Consider the following 22,529-nt stretch of genomic DNA (forward strand, 5'->3'; position numbering starts at 1 on the left):
TAATAAAAATTAAAGAAGTATTATCAACACATTATTAAGGTACTCAGTACTTTTTTACCATCTATTGACTTTTAAAAAAAAAAAAAGGATTCGATTAATGATTAGACTTCTAACACTGCTAATCTATTTTTAACTTACATTAATTTGATCTAATATTGTAATAGTATTTATTTCAAATTGTATTCTCTTTTATTCTATATTAGTTTGTGTTTACAGTTGAGTTGTATTATTATTCTATTTTATAATTACTTAACCTTTGCAACAATTGCTTTATTCTAGCTATTTATCTTACCAGTTTAAGGAATGCACAAATACAGCAAACACATTCCTTGTATGCGTTCATGCATGCGTTGGCCTATAGTTGATTCTAAACATCCTTGAACTGAACACAATCTTTCAGGGGAATATGTAGCTAGCATACCTTTAAAATGATTCATCCTTTCATTCCATTGTTAATATTTTGTGTTGTCTCGTCAGCTCTATTTAGATATCTTACGTCAATGCCATTGTGTGGTGTATAGGTTAGCCCTACAAATACAAAAGATATAACAGTGGTTAACCTGTGTCTCTGAAGATACCCTTGAGCCCTGGTTGGAAAATAAATCCTTTGTAATGACTCGAAACACTAGACCTGTTGAACCGGTTGGAGAAAGGAGTGCAGGAAGACAGAAAAAAACACTCACACCTGAAGCGGTGAATAAGTGACGTCACCAACGCTTCAGTGAGGTGAAGAATGAGGAAGACGAGGTCATTCACCGGGTAGACAGAGGATACAAGTGAAGAAACAGGCTTGAAGTCTAGTTAATTGAAACTACATTTATTGATAAATCAACGTTTAATAAGGGATGGTGGTCAGCTGTACCCGCGGCTGGTGCGCTCGCTTTATGGATCGGCACCAGTCCGCGCTGAATTTTGCGCTTCTGGTTGTCGGTTACATCCTTTACCTCCTAATCGGCGCCGGGATCTTCTCCGCCATCGAGCTGCCCTACGAGCAGGAGATCCGCCGGGAGCTCAGAGAGGCCCAGCAGGACTTCCTGAGCAACAACCCCTGTGTGTCCGAGGCGCGCCTGGAGGAGCTGCTGGCCCGCGCGCTGGAGGCCAGTAACTATGGGGTGTCCATGCTGGGAAACGACACCAACCGAAACTGGGACTTTGTTTCCTCCCTGTTCTTCACCAGCACCGTGCTGACCACTACAGGTGAGCCTCGGGCACAGGTATAACACCTGAATGAGCCCATGCCTGCCTTATGTAGAAAAGTCAATCTTTATGAACCTTTTCTCTGTTGTAACCTGCTGTGGAATGTAACTCATAGCCTATACACAAGTACATTTACCCCCACAGCTCGGTCTTGCTTCTTCTTTTTTCTTAGACCTTCTTTATAGGAACCACTTCACACTGCATTTCGAAATTAAATATTGTTTGTTTACCATACTGACAACATTGGTTACATGTTACTTAACAGATGCAGATTCTATCAAAGATACTGTGTAATCAACTATGATGATGTTTTGTTATTGATAAGCTACCTTGCAGAAACTAGCTGAATACTTCCTCAAACTTTAGACTAATGGCTCAATACACATAGCGAGGCATATACAAATAGGGTTAATATGTTTAATTAATGGTTGAAAATTGATCAATACAAATACTTTTGTCCCTGCAGTGTAGTGGATAAATAACTTCCTTAATAATTTGTTTCATTCCTTGCAATCAAAAAAGGTGTTTTAATTAGAGGCCCATAGTTTCGTATACAAAAATAATAACTTATATATAAAGCTGTTAGTTAATGGTCATAAACCTTTATTACATTTTGACTTACAGAGTGGCACTAATATGTCACTGTAAATGATTGTGAATAGCTTGCAGCAAAACAGGTTATTTGAAAGTCATCACCCTGACACCAGGGGAGCGTTCAGGTTAATATAAACTGTATATACTGTATGTAGTTTTCTATTTGATGTCCAAAAGCAGAAACAGCTTTAGAGATGTTATAAGGACATCATTATCGGGTTTTATTAGAATGGTTTCCCCTGACTCTCCATAATGAATAGACTGTCTTTCTCTCTGTCTTTCCTTCTCTCTAATTATTGTTATGTGTAACAAGCTATAAGTAGCTCTTTGAGAAGAATCCCACCTGTAATTTAACAACCTGTAATAAAGTCTTCGCTGCATGTTTTGATGTGTTTTCAGGTTATGGCCACTCGGTACCTCTCTCAGATGAAGGGAAGGCCTTCTGTATCTTCTACTCCATCTTTGGCATACCTGTTACCCTCTTCTTCCTCACTGTTGTGGTTCAGAGGATCATGGCCGTGGTGACTCGACGTCCCGTGTCTTATTTCCACCGTCGATGGGCCATGTCTCAATCAAAGCTAGCCGCCATACATGCTACCTGCCTTGCCCTCATCATTGCCCTGCTCTTCCTCATCATCCCTGCATGGATCTTTGTCAGCCTGGAGAGCGACTGGGACTTTCTGGAGTCTCTGTATTTCTGTTTCATCTCTCTGACAACCATTGGCCTTGGGGATTATGTCCCAGGGGAGACCCATAGTAAAGAGGCCATATCACACCCAACTCTCTACAGGCTGGCCATTACAAGTGAGTAGACTGGCTGATGTACTCCCATTACTGTCAGGTGGAAATCTCTCCGACAATGGCAAATGAAAGCCATTCACCCATTGATTTAGATAAGATTTCTTGAGACGCCATTCAACCAAGAGTTATTTGGAAAAAAAACTTGTTGGCTTTTTAAATAGACTGTGAAAAAACAGGTATTTCACCAGATAATATGCACAATGCTATTCCATCTCAAGAAAAATACAATCTTTATAATTGTACAGGTCGCATTCAACAGTTGTGTTGCTGTCATTGCAAAAGCTGTTGAAACAAATGTAGTTCAGCAATGTGTCTGAGTGACTTTTCTCTGATCAAACAGGATAATTATAAAGGTCCAGAGAAGTGCATTTTCACAGCATGCAGCAATGCTAGCATATAGCTGGGAATGGAGCTAAAAGCTAACATCAGCATGCTAACCTGCTCACAATGACAGTGTTAATATATTGATGTTTATCAGGTATTGCTTACCATTAGCCTGTGTATCTACTTTAGACATTTCAGCATTTTAAAGTTTGATAATAAGCACTTAACGCAAAGAATAGATGAGGCTAATGGTAACATGCAAATGACTAATTTGGTCATAAACTAAAGTATTGGACTGGTTGAAATCTGGACCTTATGATGGTGCTAGACTAAATGATGAGGGATCACCAACATGTCATTGAAAATTGATTTCCTAGGTTAGGCCTCCAAGTTCAACATGTTTTTCAGAACTTACTCTTTAGCGTAGACCTACTACTAATAATAACATTTGCTGATGTTATTATTACATAACACTTAAAAAGTTACTCTTAAGCTCCACCTGAACAACACTTTTAAAACAACCTATGAGTTATACAACATCGAGCAAAGAGCTACATATGAGAAAAAGTAAACTAGATAAACATTCTAAAAATTTAAATAACTAGGTTTTTTCAATAGGTTTCATGTCATGTGATTTGTTTTTAGGATGTTATGGCTTTTTCTATTTCATATCAAAAAATGTACGTTACTTCAGCAGTTTCTTTATTGAAAAAACAAGTTCTCTCAGCTCCCATTTAAGTTCTATAAAAGCTCCCTCAAACAGCAGAGCCTTTTTGCTAAATGTAACTCAATAACCATTTACTATACCAATCAATTCCTGACTGTATTGTGTTCTTCTGAACGGAGGAAGCACCTATCATATGACTTGTGATTTCCTAGGTTAGGCCTCCAAGTTCAACATGTTTTTCAGAACTTACCCATTAGCTTTTCTGATGGACATGGTTAAACAAAGCAACTGTTGCACTAGCTATTACAACCTTTATTTATCGACCAAACCTTGATTTGATCGCATTAGTCACTGGTCTTTGTTTCATCACACTTCCTGTTTGTTTGCTCCAGTCTACTTGCTGATAGGCTTGGTGTTCGTCCTGGTGGTGCTGGAGACGTGTTGCGAGCTTCCCCAGATGAAACGCCTCAGTCATAGGTTCTACCAAGAGAAAGTGAAGGAGCTGGACTCCGAGACTACCAACATTATCAACAGCGACCAGCTGAGCGAAACCTCGGATCACGTGACGAATCACATACCAGTCATCCCGTCTGTGTCAGAACAGGCTGCCTCCCTACAGCGGGACAAAAAGTCAACACCTTACTCTGCAGTATCAGTATCCCCTACTGTGGACAATAAACTGAGATGACAGTCTGGGAAACAATATATTGTATATAAGGGAATGGGCTATATACTTGTGCTCTATTTATGACTGCTCATGACATACCAGCTTTGACCTCAATGTGTTAGCCTGATCACACTTGTGTTTAAATGTAAGCTGGGTCGCTTAATCACTTAGTGGCCTCCTGCAATTGCCAATACCAACAGACATTTGTGGCGTGAAAGCAGGAATCACCCACAGAATCAGGATGCCATTGTTTTCTTATTCTCCCCTGTAGCTCCATTCCCTGCAGATAAGAGATATCTGTGACACAGAGGAAGGGCTAGGCTCTCAAACGGAGGGAAACCATGGTTCCACTTCCTGCCAATGTCTTGATGCCTTCATTCCAAAGTGGCACAGTTTCCTCCATAGGATTTCACGCCAGCTTTTAGCATTTTATACAGTCGATGATGGTATTTGCTTAGGAAATGTGTGTGTATTCAAGCAGCACCAAGGGAGTCAGGCGCACAATCAGTTGGCCTACAGCCCATTATGCGCACATATTACATGATCATTGATATGAATTGGGTCAAAAATGATGTCAATGTAACACAATAGACTTCAAAAACACTGCACACTGCAGACAGACACCATAATGACCATACAGTTGATTTAACACTGTTTCCCCAAAAACTGAGTATTGTAACCATTTTAATGAAGGGAAGATTATTAAGCACTGTTAATTTATAGTTTCAGCTAGATGTACCTTATGATCTGGCAACTGAATGTAAATTATTGAGGTTACAACACTGCAATGTGAGGACATTGCCACTAGAGGGCAGCCCTTTCGTTCTAAACACACAATATTTGTTTAATATTTATTGTCACTGGGAATTAACCTCATGCTGCCCAGAGGAGAGTTTCATGACAAATGTTATTATTGAAGAATGTGTCATTGTTACAACTGAAGGAGAGGGAGCATGCTGTATTTTATTATCCAGTGCACTTGCTACTTTGCAAAACAGCTCTCAAAAAGATATACCATGTCTTCCAAAAATCATATTTCTCCTGTTTTCACTATCAGATGCTTGTTTGTGGGTTTTATTCGAAAGCATTCATTTGTAATGGTAGTTTTTTTATAAAAAAATCTAATTAGCTTTCTGGATAGAGTATAAATAAATCATGCAAAATTAACATTTTGTAATTGATTATATATTTGTTTACAAATTACAAGTTATTCAAACATTTTATATACATTTGGGATATTTTATTTATACAGTATCATATTCACATCATATTTCAAGACACATGCAGACCGATGGGTTCACAAACACTCGCACGCCCATTCAAATTCAACAAACACACTCACACACAAACACAGGAACTGTCCTTCAACCAGAGAACCAAAACGCACTCTTTATAAAGTGTACAGAAAGTATTTGTCCTTCTGAAATGTCCTTGAATCCACATGAGCTGCAGGACTGTTGACGTGCAGCAGGGGTTGACCTTTGACCTCCCCGGGGAAGCAGGAAAGTGTAGAGCTGACTATCCTTTTCCCAAACTGGCATAAAAGCCAACAGGGACAAACTCAAAAGCCCACTAGACATTCCCTCTCTCACCGTCCCTCGTGTTTATACAATCTGTGGTTGTTTGGAGCAGCGGGGCCAGAGAGGATGCAGGCTGGCGATGAAGAGGATGAATAGAAGCACTGCAATGACGGAAACTATTGAGACGTAGCCCGCGTGGGGCAGAGGGGGGGTGTCAGGCGCCTCTGCTGGAATCATATTTGTCAGATTCAACATGTAGCCCAGCGTCCAGCCTGCATCGCTGCCTTTTATCTGGACACAACACAGGAAGAGAGGAAACTGTCACTGATGTAACACAGGCCAGGTCAGCTTGGAAACGTTCTTACTGTGGAAGTGAACATTTAGATAGGGATGTTTCTTTATTTTCCAATTCACTCTCTGGGAAATGAAAGAGCAAGTGAATTATAAACCCAACCCATACCTTAAACCAGGGATGTCCAAACTACGGCCCGGGGCCAACTGCGGCCCCTGTTCCATTATTTTTAATCGGCAAATTCTAGAAGTACAATTGAATAAGACCCACACATGAAACTTGTGCTTGTCTTATATTGTTTGAATATATTACAGTATTCATGTGTTAATAAACCACATTTTCTAATAAGTTCAGTCAATACAATTAAATTAAAAAAACATTTTCTAACAAATCTTAGTTGATAGAAAAATCCCAATAACTTATTTGCATTAAAAGCTTGAAATATACCTAGTATTTCGATTTATCCATGCAAATTATTTTATCTGACACTTGTCAATAGATCACGAGCTCATTCTCTGCTGATTGGCTACAACTGACAAGTAACGTCCAATTATTAAGTAGCTGTGCAGCGAGCGCGGCCATTACGACCAGACACGTTTCATAAACATGTTAAAAGCGTTTTCTGCTTCTGTCTGGGCTTCACGTTTTTGGACGACTTCATGTTTCTCGCTGCTGCGTTATAAGACTGTGGTCCTTTAGACAACTTTAGTTGCAGCGTGTTGTCTATCTGTCAGACTCTCTGTTACCACTTCAGAGGGGATTCTCATTGCCACTCGCTATCATTCCAGGTCTACGGTAAGTGGTTTTGCTCTTGTTCTGCTTGTCCGTTGTTATATTTCACGGTTCAGCATTCCTCTGTGGCCTCTAGCTTAAAATAGCTTGCATTTTGCTTTAATTTCCTGCATGCGCTGTATGTTGCTGGATAACATGTTTGCATTTTTTTTTAAACTTAATTTATTTTTAACAATAATAATAGTAGGCCTACTACTAATGATAACATTTGTTGATGTCATTATTACATAACACTTAAAAAGTTACTCACAACCTATGAGTTATACAACATCGAGCAAAAGGAGCTATGAGAAAAAGTAAACTAGATAAACATTTTTAAATAGGTTTTTTCAATAGGTTTCATGTCATGTGATTTGTTTTTAGGATGTTATTGCTTTTTCTATTTCATATAAAAACATGTATGATACTTCAGCAGTTTCTTTATTGAAAAAACAAGTTCTCTCATCTCCCATTTAAGTTCTATAAAAGCTCCCTCAAACAGCAGAGCCTTTTTGCTAAATGTAACTCTATAACCATGTACTACCAATCAATTCCTGACGGTATTGTGTTCTTCTGAACGGAGGAAGCACCTATCATATGACTTGTTATTGTTTGACGTTGTCTGGTTTCTGTGTTTTGTCTTAGGCTGAGCCAGTGCTTGATTATGGTAAGTTCATTTTCCTTAAGTGAGCAATCCAGTATAATCATTTTAGCCATATGTAATGCTATTAAAAACAATGTTTTAAGTTGGATACGTGCTGAGTGGTCTCCCATGTGGTTAGACAGAGGGTAATGTGGAGGCTGAGGATGTGGGACAGCCAAACTGGAATCTGAATATAACCTAAGCATAAAATAGGAAGTTCCTCATCTCAATTAGGTGTTTAGAAAAACAGAAGTACACACAAAAACCAACACAGGGCGTTGATGCTTTGTGAGACAGGAAAAGATTGGAGTGTGATCTACTGACCTTTTTAATGAATTTTATGTCGGAGTAGCTCTCTGAGGTGAAGTTGTAACCTTCCGTCAGCAGGCTTAGGATGTACGTGCCAGAGAAACAGTACTCAGCCAGATACTTTAACTTTACGCCTGGATGCTGCTGCATTATCTGTTAAAGCAGTTAAGCAAATGCATTGATATTATCAATGCACTGTATATGCATGCTGCAGGACATAGATAAGACAGTAAAACAGAGAAATATGACAGGACATTTGTTTTGTGTGTGGAACTGATGCATAAATATGCCCCGACCTGATCCCAATTGATAGCGCAGTAGCGTTTTAGCTTTTCCTTGACATCTTCCAGTGGGACGGATGTATCAGTCAGATTTAGAAAGTTCATCACAAAGTAGTAAGCTGAGAAAGCCTACAGAGAGAGGGGGAGAGGAGGCAAAGTGAACTTGGTGTCCTGGTATCTTCAGCAAATCATTTTATAAACACTTTATCCTCACTGACACATGGACATTATTTCTCTTTGTAAGGAGCTGTAACTATAGAGCATGCAATTCAACCCCAACGTCTCTTGAAAATATACATTTGGAAGAAAGTAGTTTAAAGGAAAAGTGTCCATACAGTTGTAAGGGAAACTTCTGCAGCAATGGAGAGTCAGGACTCAGAGAGACACGAGGAGAGTTGGAGCTTTGATGTCAAACAATGATAGTTTATTGCAAGGATACGGCCGGAAAATTCATATCACAAGTCACAGCAGCAAAAGGTTCTGACTGCACGGGTGGGTTGCCATGTCAATTCTGCCCAGCCTATCTCTCGATAGACCTTTTAACTAGTTTACAGAGAGTTAATGAGCATATTGGGGGAGGCGTAAAGTAAAATCTGTGGAGCTTAGAAAGCCAGTGTTCCCACAGCCGTAAACCATTTCGTGACCGAGAGTTGAACTGGTTTATCAAGATAGCTGGAGCCCCCCATTCCTTAAGAGTAGGGATGCTCCGATCGCCAATTTCGGGGCCGATCGCCGATCGCTGGAATCAGTATCGGCCGATACCGATCGCCGATCCAATCGAGTGGGCGGGGCCTAAATGGAAGATTTAAACATCACGTTAAATCTTCCATTTAAAGTGATGTTTAAACTCAGTTAATGGGGCTCATTCACTGGAGCTTCCACAAACAACAATCAACTTAATTATTACATTCAAATGATGTACATTATTCAAGTTTACATTAACTTTGGAGAATAACACGGGAGAAATGAGTGGAAGCGCTCTCTTTTCCTCTCTCCCTCTCTCTCTCCCCCTCTCTCTCTCTCTTGACAGCCTGTCAGTATCTCGTGCAGCTCACTGATCCAGTAATGAGTGACCCGACAGTGAAGAATAAATATATTTATAATAACTAGTTTAGCTTGTTCCAGAGGTAGATAAAATAGCTAAGTGTGTTAGGTCTAACTCTTGTGTGTTTCGCTCCGCTTACCGGTCCGGCGGGCGGAGCTGCAGGATTTCTGCTTCACACACGTTGCATACCGCTATTTTACTGTCTTTTTCGGACACCTTAAAATAATACCAGACCGGTGAAGCCATTTTGGCGAGCTTGTTTTGCCGCACACAGAGAAAAGTGTCATGTATTTTACGTCTTGCGATCGGCTCTCGCGATCGGCATGTTTAGAGAGCACCGATCGATCGGTAGAGAGTGAGTATCGGCCGATCTCGATCGGTGACCGATTGATCGGAGCATCCCTACTTAAGAGAGATAACAGAGCCAGGCTTGGTCGTAAACGTCAACACACAGAAAGGGTTAAATATCTTAGGAGTAAAGGAGAATTATTCCCTCACAACAGTGATGTCTGAGTGTTTCTGAGAAATTCAACGTGCCCCACAAAGTCATTCACAAACAGTATTGGTGTGGTGGCAGCAATACAACCAACATACATCTGCATAGCTAGATACCACTAGAAATATAGGAGAACATATGTTTTTATTTGATTTGAATAATACTTTACCCCATATGGCCCCTGCAAAAGTGGCTGTAAGACCCCATTGAAAGAGCATCGGCTGTATTTACAGGATGTAAAGTTGAAGACACTTTTTATGGCTGCCTGGCATTGCAGGAAGTCTCCTATCCCGATGTGAGTGAAGGTATCAGGAGCATCTTTGGGTTTCCTGTCTGACACACAGGGGCTGTCGTAGAGGACCGAGTAGTTCTTTGTCGCGGTGTAGCCAGGGTGGAAACAAGGATCTAATACTGTTGCTGGACCTGCCTAGCAGAGAGGGCAATAAGGAGAAGGAGCAAATTACGTTTAACTCAGCAACATTGCACATTTGAGCATATTATGTCTCTTTTAAATCTTGTCTGATAAGATCACGTTTAATTGAAAGGAAAATCTGAACTTTACTTGAGACTGGTGTGCTTGTGTCATTCTTAGGGCTTGGTCTTTCCCGTAACACAGGAAGCTGTGGGTATACAGGTTGTAGTCATTTCCATAGAGACGGAAAGTCACCGAGTTGCTTGGTGATTCTGAACCGTCATAATTATCGGAAACAAAGCTAATCTGGGTAGAGGCTCCACCGAGGTCAAGGGCGCCTCTAGTTTCCAAACCCTGCAGGAAAGACAACAAAGCATTGAAGTCAGTGTAGAGCAGGGGTGTCAAACTCAAGGCCCGGGGGCCAAATCCGGCCCGCAAGAGCTTGCAAAGAATATAATACGTTCTTATACAGTTACATCAATTTGCCCTGGACTTCTGCTTTCAGACGTAGTTAATTACTAAGTTATTACCCTATCCGATAATAATCCAATGCAGAGGCAATAATGTAATATAATACATTATTTTGTATATATTATATATTTATACATGTATATTTATATGGTTACATCCGGCCCTTTGAGTGCAACCATAATGCTAATGTGGCCCGCGATGAATTTGAGTTTGACACCCCTGGTGTAGAGTAAAAGCAAACGGAGCACATGAAAAGAGGACACATGCATGGCATACACCTCCAGACCTGTTTCAGGCGGTCATCCAAGTAGTTGACCGTGACCCAGCCGAAAGCCCCCTCATCCTGGCCGCTGAGGATTCTCGCTCCCTGATAAGAGAAGGGGAACTTCTGCAGGGCGCCCTCCACAGCTTGAAAGACCTTGGCTGACGCCGAGCTACTCTCCATACTTCACACACACACACACACACACACACACACACACACACACACACACACACACACACACACACACACACACACACACACACACACACACACACACACACACACACACACACACACACACACACAAATTAATTAGACTGATTCACAGCCATAATTCAAATCAATACCGCAGCACATAAATAATAAATTGTATATATATGGAGTTGACAGTAACATATTCGCTGCTCTGGCAGTAAAATTCATATGGAGATAAATCACAAAGCAGGCATATGGAAAAGACTACAGATAGAAGCACTTTGACTGCCAGTGCAAACACAATTACAGAGTCAAAGCTAGGGATATACCAGTATGAGCATGAAAATGAATGCTGTGCTGCTTTCTGTTGGTGCATGCTTTACGGTGGACTGTGGGGATGTGTTTGCACATGTGTGTCGTACTTTAGCAATCTCATTCCAGCTGTGGCCCCCAGATAAAGAGGGGTCTGGTGGTGTCTTTTTCCAGGCACCCACTGCTTGGCCTCCTCCATGCATAATCTCAGAGACTCTCCCGCTTTTACTGGAGCAGACGCATAGCTGGAGATACCTGGACCTGCAAAGAAAACAAAATGTCAAAAGAAGCTTTGAGTTTAGAGATGCTAACCTGCTTTAGAACTGAATGTCATCTGTACAAACCCATAAATTGGCAAGGAAATTGCTATCGGGGGGGAAAAGTTGAATAGTTTATCAAGGTGTCAGCTTCCTGTAAGCACACTTCATGTATGCATGTACCCCTCTTAATACCTTATCTTTGCCATTCATTCTAGACAATTTAACAATTAAAATGGTTGAATAGACATTTTTATTTGTTTAATATGTTCAGTAAAACAGCTAGGCTCTAAAGTGTAAGCAAATCTTACTCAGAGAAGCATGTGTGCCCTTTTATCTACAGGAATCCACTGTCTAGCAACTATGAACATGTTCTTGGCTTTTATAACCAAGTCAAATTACCGGTACATACAGTAGGAGGCCAGCTTTGATAAAAGGTAGAAGTTACATTTACAGCAGAGGAGGTAACAGTAGGAGTCAGTTGGACAGAGCGTTCTATTTTACCGTGTATTTAAAAGAGCTTTAATAATTAATGTTGCATAAGAATGTTGCCTTGAGACTGAGGCACTTTGGACACAATTGGATTTTACTGCAGGTTTGTGAGCAAAATGTAAATTGACTTTACACATTTATGCATATAACACAGGCATGGTACTGTATGCACCACTTTCCTAATTATGTTGTTACTAACAACATTATTTATGAATAATAAATCATTTGGTGTGGAGCACTCATTCACTTATTTATGATATTACTTTATAGTCGGAAAGTGATGGGTTTCTCTTACCTGATTCTTTTAATAGTAAACCTTTCATTTTAAATGTAAGCCGTAACAGGCGAAACACTTTCTGGCTCTAGTTCATCCTTATCAATGCTTTTTGTTGCCACGGTTATTCTGTGTTGCCTTGTCATCAATCATCTGACCCAAATAGCAATAGCTATCTGCAATTATGACTTTATTTAACAGAATTGACCTTTGGGATTTTTATTCAGCTACCATATTATCATCTCGATTAAATCATAAATGAAAGGTTATTCCAATACAGTAAACCCTATGGTGCGGGGTTGTAAATGTTTCGTTTTTTATACATTCTGGCCGTAAATGACTTTTTAAAGCGTTTTTTATCGGAATCAGATTAATGGTCAGATCATGGATCGGCGATAAAAGTGCTCTGCGATGGCTCTTCCATTGTTTCCCTATGGAGGGAGCAGTGCTGAACACAAGTGGTACCCACACTGCGCTGTGTTCAAATCTCAAATTATTTAAACTTTGACCTCTGTCGCTTTTGACATTTGAAGTGCGACCAATGAGTTCCGGCTGCATGAGGGTAAATACCATATGGGAGAGACCATGGCAACCGTGCAGCAGCTAGGTGTATTGCAGAAGCTTAACAGAAGCTCAAGAGGAAACATCTAAGTAAAGTGTCTATCGTGGATACTCTTGATAACATGTTAAGACAAAAGCTCTATGTGCGGCCAAGCCCAGCGTGGGAAAGTCCCCACAGAAACCAAAGCTACTGTATACTGTGAGATACAGAGAGCCAGCGATTTAGCCACCATTGTTTAACTTGTTTGACAAGCAGGTCAAAGTACTCCAATGACTTAACATAAAAACAATTGGCACGCATAGTGGCCGCACTCGTGATTTTGACGGCAACATTTGAGCATGACCACTGTGTGCAGCATGTACTGTACCTTTGACCTTGCAGAAATGTGTCTGTTCAACTCTTCCCGTGTTGTTATCCTTCTCAGCTGGCCACTCGTAGATATACAGAGCAGTGTGGGAGGAGCCGGCGTCCAGCACGATCCCATACTTGAGTGGAGACACAAGGAGGAATGCATGTTCAGTGCTCAGTGACTTTCATCCTGACATGCAGTTTAAACATTAAGCCCACTGACAAACTAGTTGCCAAAACTACATGTATATCAGCAATATATTTAGCTTTACTATGTTGTAAAACAGAACCCTTAACACTTTAATGAGCAACAGATGTGGTACTCTTAGTGGGCCTGCATCTATGCCCAAAAGTAGCGGTGTTTTAAAATTCTTATCAACATCCTCTGGCCTTATTTGGTAGTGTACTATATAGTGTATAACAGACCATATTTGGCATGTGGACTTTGTAAAGAGATCCCTCTCTGAGGGCTCACACAGGGAACAGGTTACTGTTACATTTTAACAGATTCCTTTAACCATACCTTGTACTTTTGGGGGAGGGGCCTGTTCTGCAAAACAGCTACTGTCACCAAGGCAACAATCGCTATGACACCAATCACAGTGATGATGATGGTCACAGGCGTGTGCCAGGGGTTCTTCTCTTTCATCTCTGAGAGCGGGGGCGGAGAGACAGACAGACAGACAGACAGGAAGGGGAAGCGAGAGGTTTGCCGGAGAGGAAAAGATGGGGAAACATTGGAAAGAGGAACGGGGGTTAGCCAATCTTGCATCCAGATGTGAGGGATTTCACAACATGTTTCTCTGTATGAGAGACGGTCTGACCGGGGGGTTTGCGAAAGTCTTTTATTTGAGTTGTTATGTTACCCAGGACTACAGATGCATTTTTGTTTTGGTATGCTTGAAGTCATGCCAAGAGGTACTTCAGCTGCAGCAGTTTGAAATGGTCGTGTGCAGCTAATGCTGAAAGATCAACAAGATTTCCTCTTTGGAAAAAGTTTCAAAGGAAACCCCTTTATTGTGGAATAGTGTTTGAATGAATGAATGAAAACTGTATTACAGACTCAGGGTCCAGATAAAAGACAAGGCATTACATATAATAAATTACATACACAGCATAAAAAGAATTCATAGTTTAAGAATAATTTAAATCAGTGTCCTACAAAGAGACAACTATACCAATGTCTCCACAGCTGCGATTGGTAGCGTGTAGTACTAAACCTTATGTTTATACAAAACAGGAGAACAATTAGCGACAATCAAAAAATGATGACCTGCTATGATTAAACAACACATCAGCAATGAGACACTGTTAGCAAGCAATAATTAATAGTATGAACCTCCTTATATTATAGTTATTATTTTAGTATATTTGATCGCTGTGTCTGCTTATACTTTCTTTTGTTTCCCTTCTTTCCTAAGCACTCATTGGGTTTCCAGTATTTACTAAAAGGATTTTAAACACACCCAGATGTTATTGTAGTTTATATGTGCTTAAACACTATATATACACAGTTTATAAAGGAGGAAAAAAGGGTGTAACTGACTGTCCATATTTGCAAGGCTATTTAAATGGCAGACAATATCTAGATCACAGCTGGCAAAGTGATCTGGCTGAGGTACTGTACACATTTCCTAAGGACATAGAACAGACACACACACACACACACTAGTATTTCTGCCGCACTACATCAGCAGGACTCGCAGCAGTGATAATAAACCTGAACTTTGTCCACAGCGCACACAAAGACTAAAACTAAGAGCATGCTAAAGAGTGAACTTACCTCTGTTGTCTACTTCAATGAACTTAACACTGACAGGGGAGTGGGAGAATTGCGGAGAGAGAGAGAGAGAGAGAGAGAGAGAGAGAGAGAGAGAGAGAGAGAGAGAGAGAGAGAGAGAGAAAGAAAGAGGGAGAGAGAGTGGGGGAGGGATGAGAGAAAAAAGAGTGGAAGTGGAAAGGAGACAGGAGAATGGACCGAGGGAGGTAGCAGAGTGATAAGAGAAAGAGAGAAGAGGTGTTCCCGTCATGACCGGACAGACGGTTATAATAGAGTCGTGTGTGTGTCTGTTTGTGTGTGTGTGTCTTTCTGGTGGAGCGGCCTTTAAGCACGGAGTTTGGCATTTCCTCCCAAAGCCGGGGCACTATCGCAGATCACTATGGAGACGGAGCTAAGTGTGTTTGTGCGTGTGTCAGCGCACTCAACTGTGCATGTGAACCCCTTAAAAGGGACTCTCTCTCTCTTACCCTCCCTCTCTTTCTGTGAACTTGTGAGAGTGACTTGCCTCAACTCGACTCTCTCTCTCTGTTCATTCTGTGGGATGTGTACGAGGGAGGGGAAGTGGGGACTCCCTTGTTTAGCTGTTTTTATTACTGGCAGGCTGTGATGTCATCTCTGTGACGGATTGGAATCCCCTTCTTTTGTCTGAGGCTGTGTGTGTGTGTGTGTGTGTGTGTGTGTGTGTGTGTGTGTGTGTGTGTGTGTGTGTGTGTGTGTGTGTGTGTGTGTGTGTGTGTGTGTGTGTGTGTGTGTGTGTGTGTGTGTGTGTTGGAAGAATAGGGTTTGTCGATGGGCTGATGTGTGTGTGTGAGCGTGTGTTTGTGCAGACCCTAAAACATGACTTGCCTGCAAATGTGGAGACCCATTCATAGATCCATTCTGTTATTTCCCCTGCTGCTCACATGCAGAAGATACGCACATCCAATCACGAGAGTTACTGTCAACTTTTTTTTAAATATCTCTTATCTTTTGCCAACTTTCCTCTACTGGAGATCTGAATGATTAAAGCCTCCAACATTATGGACACACACACACACACACACACACACACACACACACACACACACACACACACACACACACACACACACACACACACACACACACACACACACACACACACACACACACACACACACACACACACACACACACACACACACACACACACACACACACACACACACACACACGCAGCAAGTATTCTGTAATTGTTTGACGATGTCACTGAGCAAACAACCAAAGTTCACGGTTATTTTACCCTCCTTTGAAACATTATCCAGGGGCTGTCTGACCCAGACACATTCTATTTATCGAGTCACTGTGTGTTCTGTACTCAACCATCTATTTTTATGAAAAGGGAAATTCTAAAGTTAACACAAAATAAGAGACGTAAACAGCTTCTATACTTTAGTAGACACAATTGAACCATGAAAGGCTCATGAAGTGTTGATACTGGAGTGGAAATCCAAACACTAACTGTGTCTGGATGAGCTGCATCATGCAATGCCAGCGTGTGGTTCTGTGGAATTATCATATTCATCAAGCCTTTCCTCGAAAGCAATGCAGCTGCAGTGAAGCAAGAATGAAACCACATGTGATTTCCACACATCTTTACTTGTTTTACAGTGTCTTCACATGCCTTGATTATATACTGTGTCTCCATTACTACAGAAGATTGTCCCTCACAGCTAGAATGTATGAGAACAGCTGCGATATGTCTGCTGGTGAAGTAAACAACCACCATTGATATTAATTGACAACTACATTAATGACAGCTGGCACCAATTGCATAACCCCTGCTTTATTATAGAAGTATGTGAGTGAAACGGTTTAAAATAGAGCTGTAAAGGTTGCCATGAATTAACTGAACCTCACCCTTTTCACATTTCGTTTCCAGGCAAATCCCTTAACCTGTTTGCATTCAGATTACAATAGGCAAGGACTGTTTCATCATGTGTAACCACATACGCATGGTGATGCTGTTGGCACCAAACATGTTGAGACAGAAAGCAAGGCTTACCTTGGAAGCAAGTGAGATCAGAGGAACTCAACAGTGACACAGACTGTAGGCCACACATACACACAGATATATTTGTTTGTACTTGTGAGAAGTTCTATTGATATTATGCATTCCCTTAGGACCACAACTACATGTCTAATGCAAACCCTTGGCCTTTCCCAAAGCCAGTCTATTCTCATCCCTAAAACCAAGTCATGTTCAGAAGTGAGGAATAACCAATAAGCCTACACATTCTCTCTCACACACACACACACACACACACACACACACACACACACACACACACACACACACACACACACACACACACACACACACACACACACACACACACACACACACACACACACACACACACACACACACACACACACACACACACATGCAATCTTGCAACAAAATGTTTCCTTTTCCGACTCTTCTGTCAACACAAATGTAGTATTTAGGTGCGGTGAGGTGATGGTTCAAATTAAGAAATTAGGGAAAACAATAGTGGTGGGAACAGGAGTCGGGAGAAATACAAGCAAAACAAAATATCCTCTGCTATCCCTGTGTGTCGGTTTGGGTCATTTACTCAAATATTTGAGTTTATTTACCAAACTTAATAAATAAAAGGCATTACTGTGTGCTTCAAATAAATGCTGCTTGTCAAGAAAGCAGGAAGTAAAAAAAAGAATATGTTTTGGAGGGGGACTTGAGATATAACATGAACTCCTGTTGCCTGCTGTAGTAGTGAGTGTTGTTTAGACGAGAAAATAACATTCACAGTACAAATGTATTTTTACTGCCTAACACACATTGTCCAGCCTCAAAATGACCGTTGACTACATTTATTCCCCCAATCCCTCAATTGTATATCTATCCTTGCTGACTAAATAAAACATGCAGACCAAAGCAAATGATCTCATTTTGAAAAAGTCTAAAGTTCAAACTGTTTTTTACAAGTAGAACACACACGCACACACACACACACACACACACACACACACACACACACACACACACACACACACACACACACACACACACACACACACACACACACACAGATACACAGTTCATAGGTTTGCTCAATGTACCATCCCCACACAACATAGCAAACAACTAGGAGTTTATATTGGCAGTATGCTGAAGCCCAGTTAGGACAGGGCATACAGTATGACAGTATGAGTCTCCACCCGTGTTGATCTAAAACTACAGGCTCATAAATCTCCTGTGATAAAAAAGATACAACAGCAATGGAGAAATAGATATAAAGCTAAAAGGAATTAGTTTGAATCAGCAGATACTGTGACGTTCGGTACTTTACACTCGGCGATGAGTCAAAGGATGATGCAGTCTTAGATTGACTGTGTGGTTTTTTAATAAGGGGAAGACGAGACAACAAGGTCCCTGACAGGCAGGTCTTACATTTGTTGTGCTGCTCCGATAGAATCTAATAAGTCAAAAGCCTGTGTGTGGTCACATGTACGTGAGCAAAGAGGCGATGCATGTGTTACATGGAGACAGTCACCACAACTTGCAACACACCAGTGATTCAAATCCTTTAATTACGTAACATTAGCATTACCACAGTGAAAAAATACAAATGACAAGGTCCTGCGTTATACTTTCGGTAAACAAGTATGGGCTGTTCTATGAAGGAAATACTGGATGGAAATTAAAAGATATAGATCAAGGGAAGAGAGAGAGAAAGAAAAAAGGAAAGCTGGGACAGCATACAATATTATAGAAGTGATATTAGATGATTAAATGTTAAAGTAAAGTCAAGTAAAATATCTCAATGCAGACTAAAGTAAAGAAGTAGTACCTTCATAGTGTACTTAATGTCTATTGAATCTGCAATTACGCTCTAATGAATACAATATATTGTTTCCAACCATCAAAAGAATACATTATGATAATCTTAATTGTAAGCACTTAATGATGGATAGGAAGTGCTGGCATCTTCGAATGCATTGAATATGCACTTAGTTATGTTCTGTCTAGTACATTGATCATGTTATTGTCTTCGTTAGCTTAACACACAGGCGTATATACCCTCGAAAAATCCTTAAGTGCCCAACATCCTCTCCAATTGCCACATCCACTGTTCCCACACATCACACATCATTGTGTCTCTAAACATTGTCCTTGAGTTCTCACTGGGATTCTTGCCTCAAGTTTTTCCAATTAATCAGGCAAACTTTTGTGTTTCCTAAGCGTTCAAAGAGACAAGAACACTCAACAGTCTATACATACTCTCAGCCAGACTGTTGTGAAAAGGCGATGTTTCTCAGTTCCTATAAAAAAAGGAACCTATGGCAGCCTCATATGATTCAAAGTTAGAGGAAGCATATTTGCCTAGTCGCAACAGGGAAGTGGTCTGTGGTCCTCTCAGCGTGACCTTGCATACAGGACATTCTGACTCTGACCCTGCTGGCGGGGGCCCTTCAGCAGGGAGAGAAAATAGCCGTTGCCATTTTACTCTAAAGGATCTTTCTGCACACCGCTGGTTAGAGAGAAAATATATAATATATATATATAATATAAGTGTACAGTATTTTTACAATTGTGATTTGTTGTTTACTTTCATCTAGTACACAGAGGGTTAGTTTCATTATTTAAATATTAGATATGTTACTGAACAAAGCTAGTTTTGCTTTAGACAAGACTCAAATTACAAATAAAGAAATGTTCTCACTTCCTTGTATCTCACTTACCACTTTGGTTTTATTTGTCCCAGTTTTTAGATACTAGTCTCACCAATTCTCATTAAGTATTTGATATTTAAGGGTTTGTTTAGAAAGGATGCCTTATCTTGACAGATTAGGGTTTAGGGTCATTGTTAAGATTTCTACCACTTAACAAAAGTACATTTGAATATAGTCGAGTATACATTTGCAGGAATGTCCAAACATTCTTGAATGCACTGATACTTAAGTAGCTTAAAACAAACATTTGGGTGCAAAGGATAGTTGGCTCAGAGAAAAAAATGATGGCGGTAAATTGTATTTAATTTGTACTTCTCACGGCATTACATTTGTATAGAATGGTTTTTGAATGACATTGACTTGCATTGAAACAAAAACACTAGCACTTCAAATCTGAACTATGTGCATGCCATGCATATAATGTGTTTAATCTTTAATCTTCATGAGGTGCCTCGTGTCTTATGTGAAACAAGTTTGAGGTTGTATTAAGTTCCTCAAATTCACCAATACCATGGTAACCTTCAACAAACCATAAGCCCTGCAAAAAATATGTGATCCTCTGCTCTTATTTTTCACATTAGACTTGGCAACAAGTAATTATTGGATCATACGTCAAACATGAATTTACCGTAACGTACACAACACACAACTCTGTAAGCGTGCCTCCGTTTATCCTCAACAACACAGCGCACATACTTTAAACCTCCTGCTGAAACACACACACACACACACACACACACACACACACACACACACACACACACACACACACACACACACACACACACACACACACACACACACACACACACACACACACACACACACACACACACACACACACACACACACACACACACACACACACACACACACACACACACTAATAGGCACCTGCTTATGCCACACTTAGTGCATGTATGGAAAAGTCACACACCTGCCCCACACTGCTACACAGATGCTACATGCATTAAAGCAAGTCACACAGTTAGAAGAGAACACACTCACCTGATACTCAACATGTACTGTACCCACTTCTGGTACATCCTGATGATGTGAATCTGGGTGATGAGCATTTCCTGCCCCTGTGTGTGTGTGTGTGTGTGTGTGTGTGTGTGTGTGTGTGTGTGTGTGTGTGTGTGTGTGTGTGTGTGTGTGTGTGTGTGTGTGTGTGTGTGTGTGTGTGTGTGTGTGTGTGTGTGTGTGTGTGTGTGTGTGTGTGTGTGTGTGTGTGTGTGTGTGTGTGTGTGTGTGTGTGTGTGTGTGTGTGCCAGTCATAGCAGTACACCTACCTCTTTGTGCAGACATGGGTTCTCTCTCAGCAGCAACACAATGCTCTTTCTATTCTTTCTATTCTTCCCCCCTCTCACTCCTTTCTGTATTCCCCCTCTCTCTCACCCTCAGTGTTTCTCTCCAACCCTCTCTCTCTTCCTCTTCCCTCTTCCTCTCTGTGGTAACACAGCTCTCTGCTCAGTCTAACGCTTTTCAGCACCTCCTTTCACATACAGTCGCTTTATTAGGAGAAGCTGTGCTTCCCTCCTCCCTCTTACTCAGCCCACTCCCCTCCTTCCCAGTTGCCTTAAGCTTTGCCTTATGTTTCCCTCTCTCTCTCTCTCTCTCTCTCTCTCTCTCTCTCTCTCTCTCTCTATACCTTTAGCATCCACTTTGCTGATGTCACCCACTTCTGTGTTCCCTTCTTTCCCCAATTTCTGCATCTGTCTTCGACTCTCCTGCTCTACTCCACCGGTGTCTTTTTCATCCTTTTCCTTCTGTCCCTGTTTTTCTTTGTCATTGTCTCTGTCTTGTAAAAGTGGGTCAAACATGAAAGCAGTGTTAGATCTGGATGGTAGCTGGAGCTCAAGCTGGAGGGATATTGGAGAAAAAGCAGCGGGTGAACTCAGTCATAAGCCTATATTTTCGGCACTCTTGTTTTTATAGATGTAACCTTACTCTGTTGAAAAGGAATTGGTCTGTTATTGACCCCACAGAAGTCTTTAACCTCAAATACAGAACCTAAAAAGTTGACTCTATTATGTAAGATTTCTTTCAGTTCACAATGATAAAGAAACCTTGAGTCCAAGGCCATGGCGTTGACAGTTCTACCTGTTTGTTGTGTGTGGGCGCTTGTCTCACACTTTTACCAAGGCTGAAAAACAAAGCTCTCTCTGTTTTTGAGCCTGGTCACAGGGGGAGTCCATTCCCAGACCAGGCTGCACTTACACAACAATAGGCCACCATTCCTTAGCAAGGACACTTGTATGAGAAAAATGTGCCACCATCAGCAGAAACCACTGAAAATATGGGTGTGATCAGTATGCATGCTGGTCGTATATGGGAAATTCTTTGTTTTAATGGCGGGACTGCATACGGAGGTATTATTTTGCATCTCCCAGTATTTTGTGATGTGATAAAAGAAACACACACATTTCCTAACAACAATAATCCTCACTTAATGATTTTCTAAATTACATTCGGAATATTTCCCTCAAGAAAGCCATAGTCAAGAGATGAACTCCCCTGTTTTTGATCTTGCTTCTTTCTCGGTCTCTGAAGTCTTACACGGTTTGCACTCAATTGATCCTACAAAGTCTGCCGGGCCTGGCGGCCTGGATCCTTTCTTTTTTTAAATTGCAGCTCAGATTATAGCTCAACCAGTTACTGATATTTTTAATCTCTCCCTTTCCACTCACACACTGCCAGCTGTGTGGAAGCAAGCTCTTGTATCGCCCCTCTTGAAAGCTGGTGATCCCACTGAGTTGAATAACTATCGTCCCATCTCAAATCTTTCTGTGTTATCAAAGATTCTTGAGTCCCTAGTTTCTACTCAGCTAAAACTTT

At 40.9% G+C, this 22,529-nt stretch overlaps 2 protein-coding genes across 3 annotated transcripts; one reads left to right on the top strand and one right to left on the bottom strand.

Moving 5' to 3' along the window:
- The first annotated feature begins 743 nt into the window (after window positions 1–743).
- Window positions 744–5,318, top strand: LOC117465052 (potassium channel subfamily K member 1-like). Its single transcript, XM_034107912.2, has 3 exons — window positions 744–1,197; window positions 2,191–2,595; window positions 3,976–5,318. The coding sequence occupies exons 1-3, from the start codon at window positions 846–848 to the stop codon at window positions 4,269–4,271; spliced, it is 1,053 nt and encodes a 350-aa protein (XP_033963803.1). The 5' UTR covers window positions 744–845; the 3' UTR covers window positions 4,272–5,318.
- Window positions 5,319–5,468: 150 nt separating this feature from the next.
- entpd1 (ectonucleoside triphosphate diphosphohydrolase 1) lies at window positions 5,469–21,199 on the bottom strand. 2 transcript variants are annotated; one of them, XM_034107911.1, is made up of 10 exons: window positions 20,984–21,199; window positions 13,719–13,846; window positions 13,215–13,332; window positions 11,373–11,523; window positions 10,777–10,936; window positions 10,170–10,373; window positions 9,777–10,034; window positions 8,082–8,195; window positions 7,801–7,938; window positions 5,469–6,061 (listed from the first exon to the last, which is right to left on the bottom strand). In XM_034107911.1, the coding sequence occupies exons 1-10, from the start codon at window positions 20,997–20,999 to the stop codon at window positions 5,855–5,857; spliced, it is 1,494 nt and encodes a 497-aa protein (XP_033963802.1). In that variant the 5' UTR covers window positions 21,000–21,199; the 3' UTR covers window positions 5,469–5,854. The 2 variants fall into 2 exon arrangements, with proteins under 2 accessions (XP_033963802.1, XP_033963801.2); XM_034107910.2 differs by lacking the exon at window positions 20,984–21,199 and adding an exon at window positions 14,979–15,543.
- Window positions 21,200–22,529: the final 1,330 nt, after the last annotated feature.

The sequence above is a fragment of the Pseudochaenichthys georgianus genome, chromosome 19 (assembly GCF_902827115.2).
Source record: "Pseudochaenichthys georgianus chromosome 19, fPseGeo1.2, whole genome shotgun sequence".
Lineage (NCBI taxonomy): Eukaryota > Metazoa > Chordata > Actinopteri > Perciformes > Channichthyidae > Pseudochaenichthys > Pseudochaenichthys georgianus.

What these genes read in the sequence shown, in the direction of transcription:
- LOC117465052 (XM_034107912.2), top strand. Translation starts at nt 846, where the DNA reads ATGGTGGTCAGCTGTACCCGCGGCTGGTGCGCTCGCTTTATGGATCGG. An exon ending in CACCGTGCTGACCACTACAG is followed by an intron (nt 1,198 to 2,190) that starts GTGAGCCTCGGG and finishes ATGTGTTTTCAG; the next exon opens with GTTATGGCCACTCGGTACCT. An exon ending in CTACAGGCTGGCCATTACAA is followed by an intron (nt 2,596 to 3,975) that starts GTGAGTAGACTG and finishes TGTTTGCTCCAG; the next exon opens with TCTACTTGCTGATAGGCTTG.
- entpd1 (XM_034107910.2), bottom strand. Translation starts at nt 15,225, where the DNA reads ATGACGGGAACACCTCTTCTCTCTTTCTCTTATCACTCTGCTACCTCC. An exon ending in GCTGGAATGAGATTGCTAAA is followed by an intron (nt 10,937 to 11,372) that starts GTACGACACACA and finishes GTGTGTGTGAAG; the next exon opens with TATGGAGAGTAGCTCGGCGT. An exon ending in TGGATGACCGCCTGAAACAG is followed by an intron (nt 10,374 to 10,776) that starts GTCTGGAGGTGT and finishes TCTTTCCTGCAG; the next exon opens with GGTTTGGAAACTAGAGGCGC.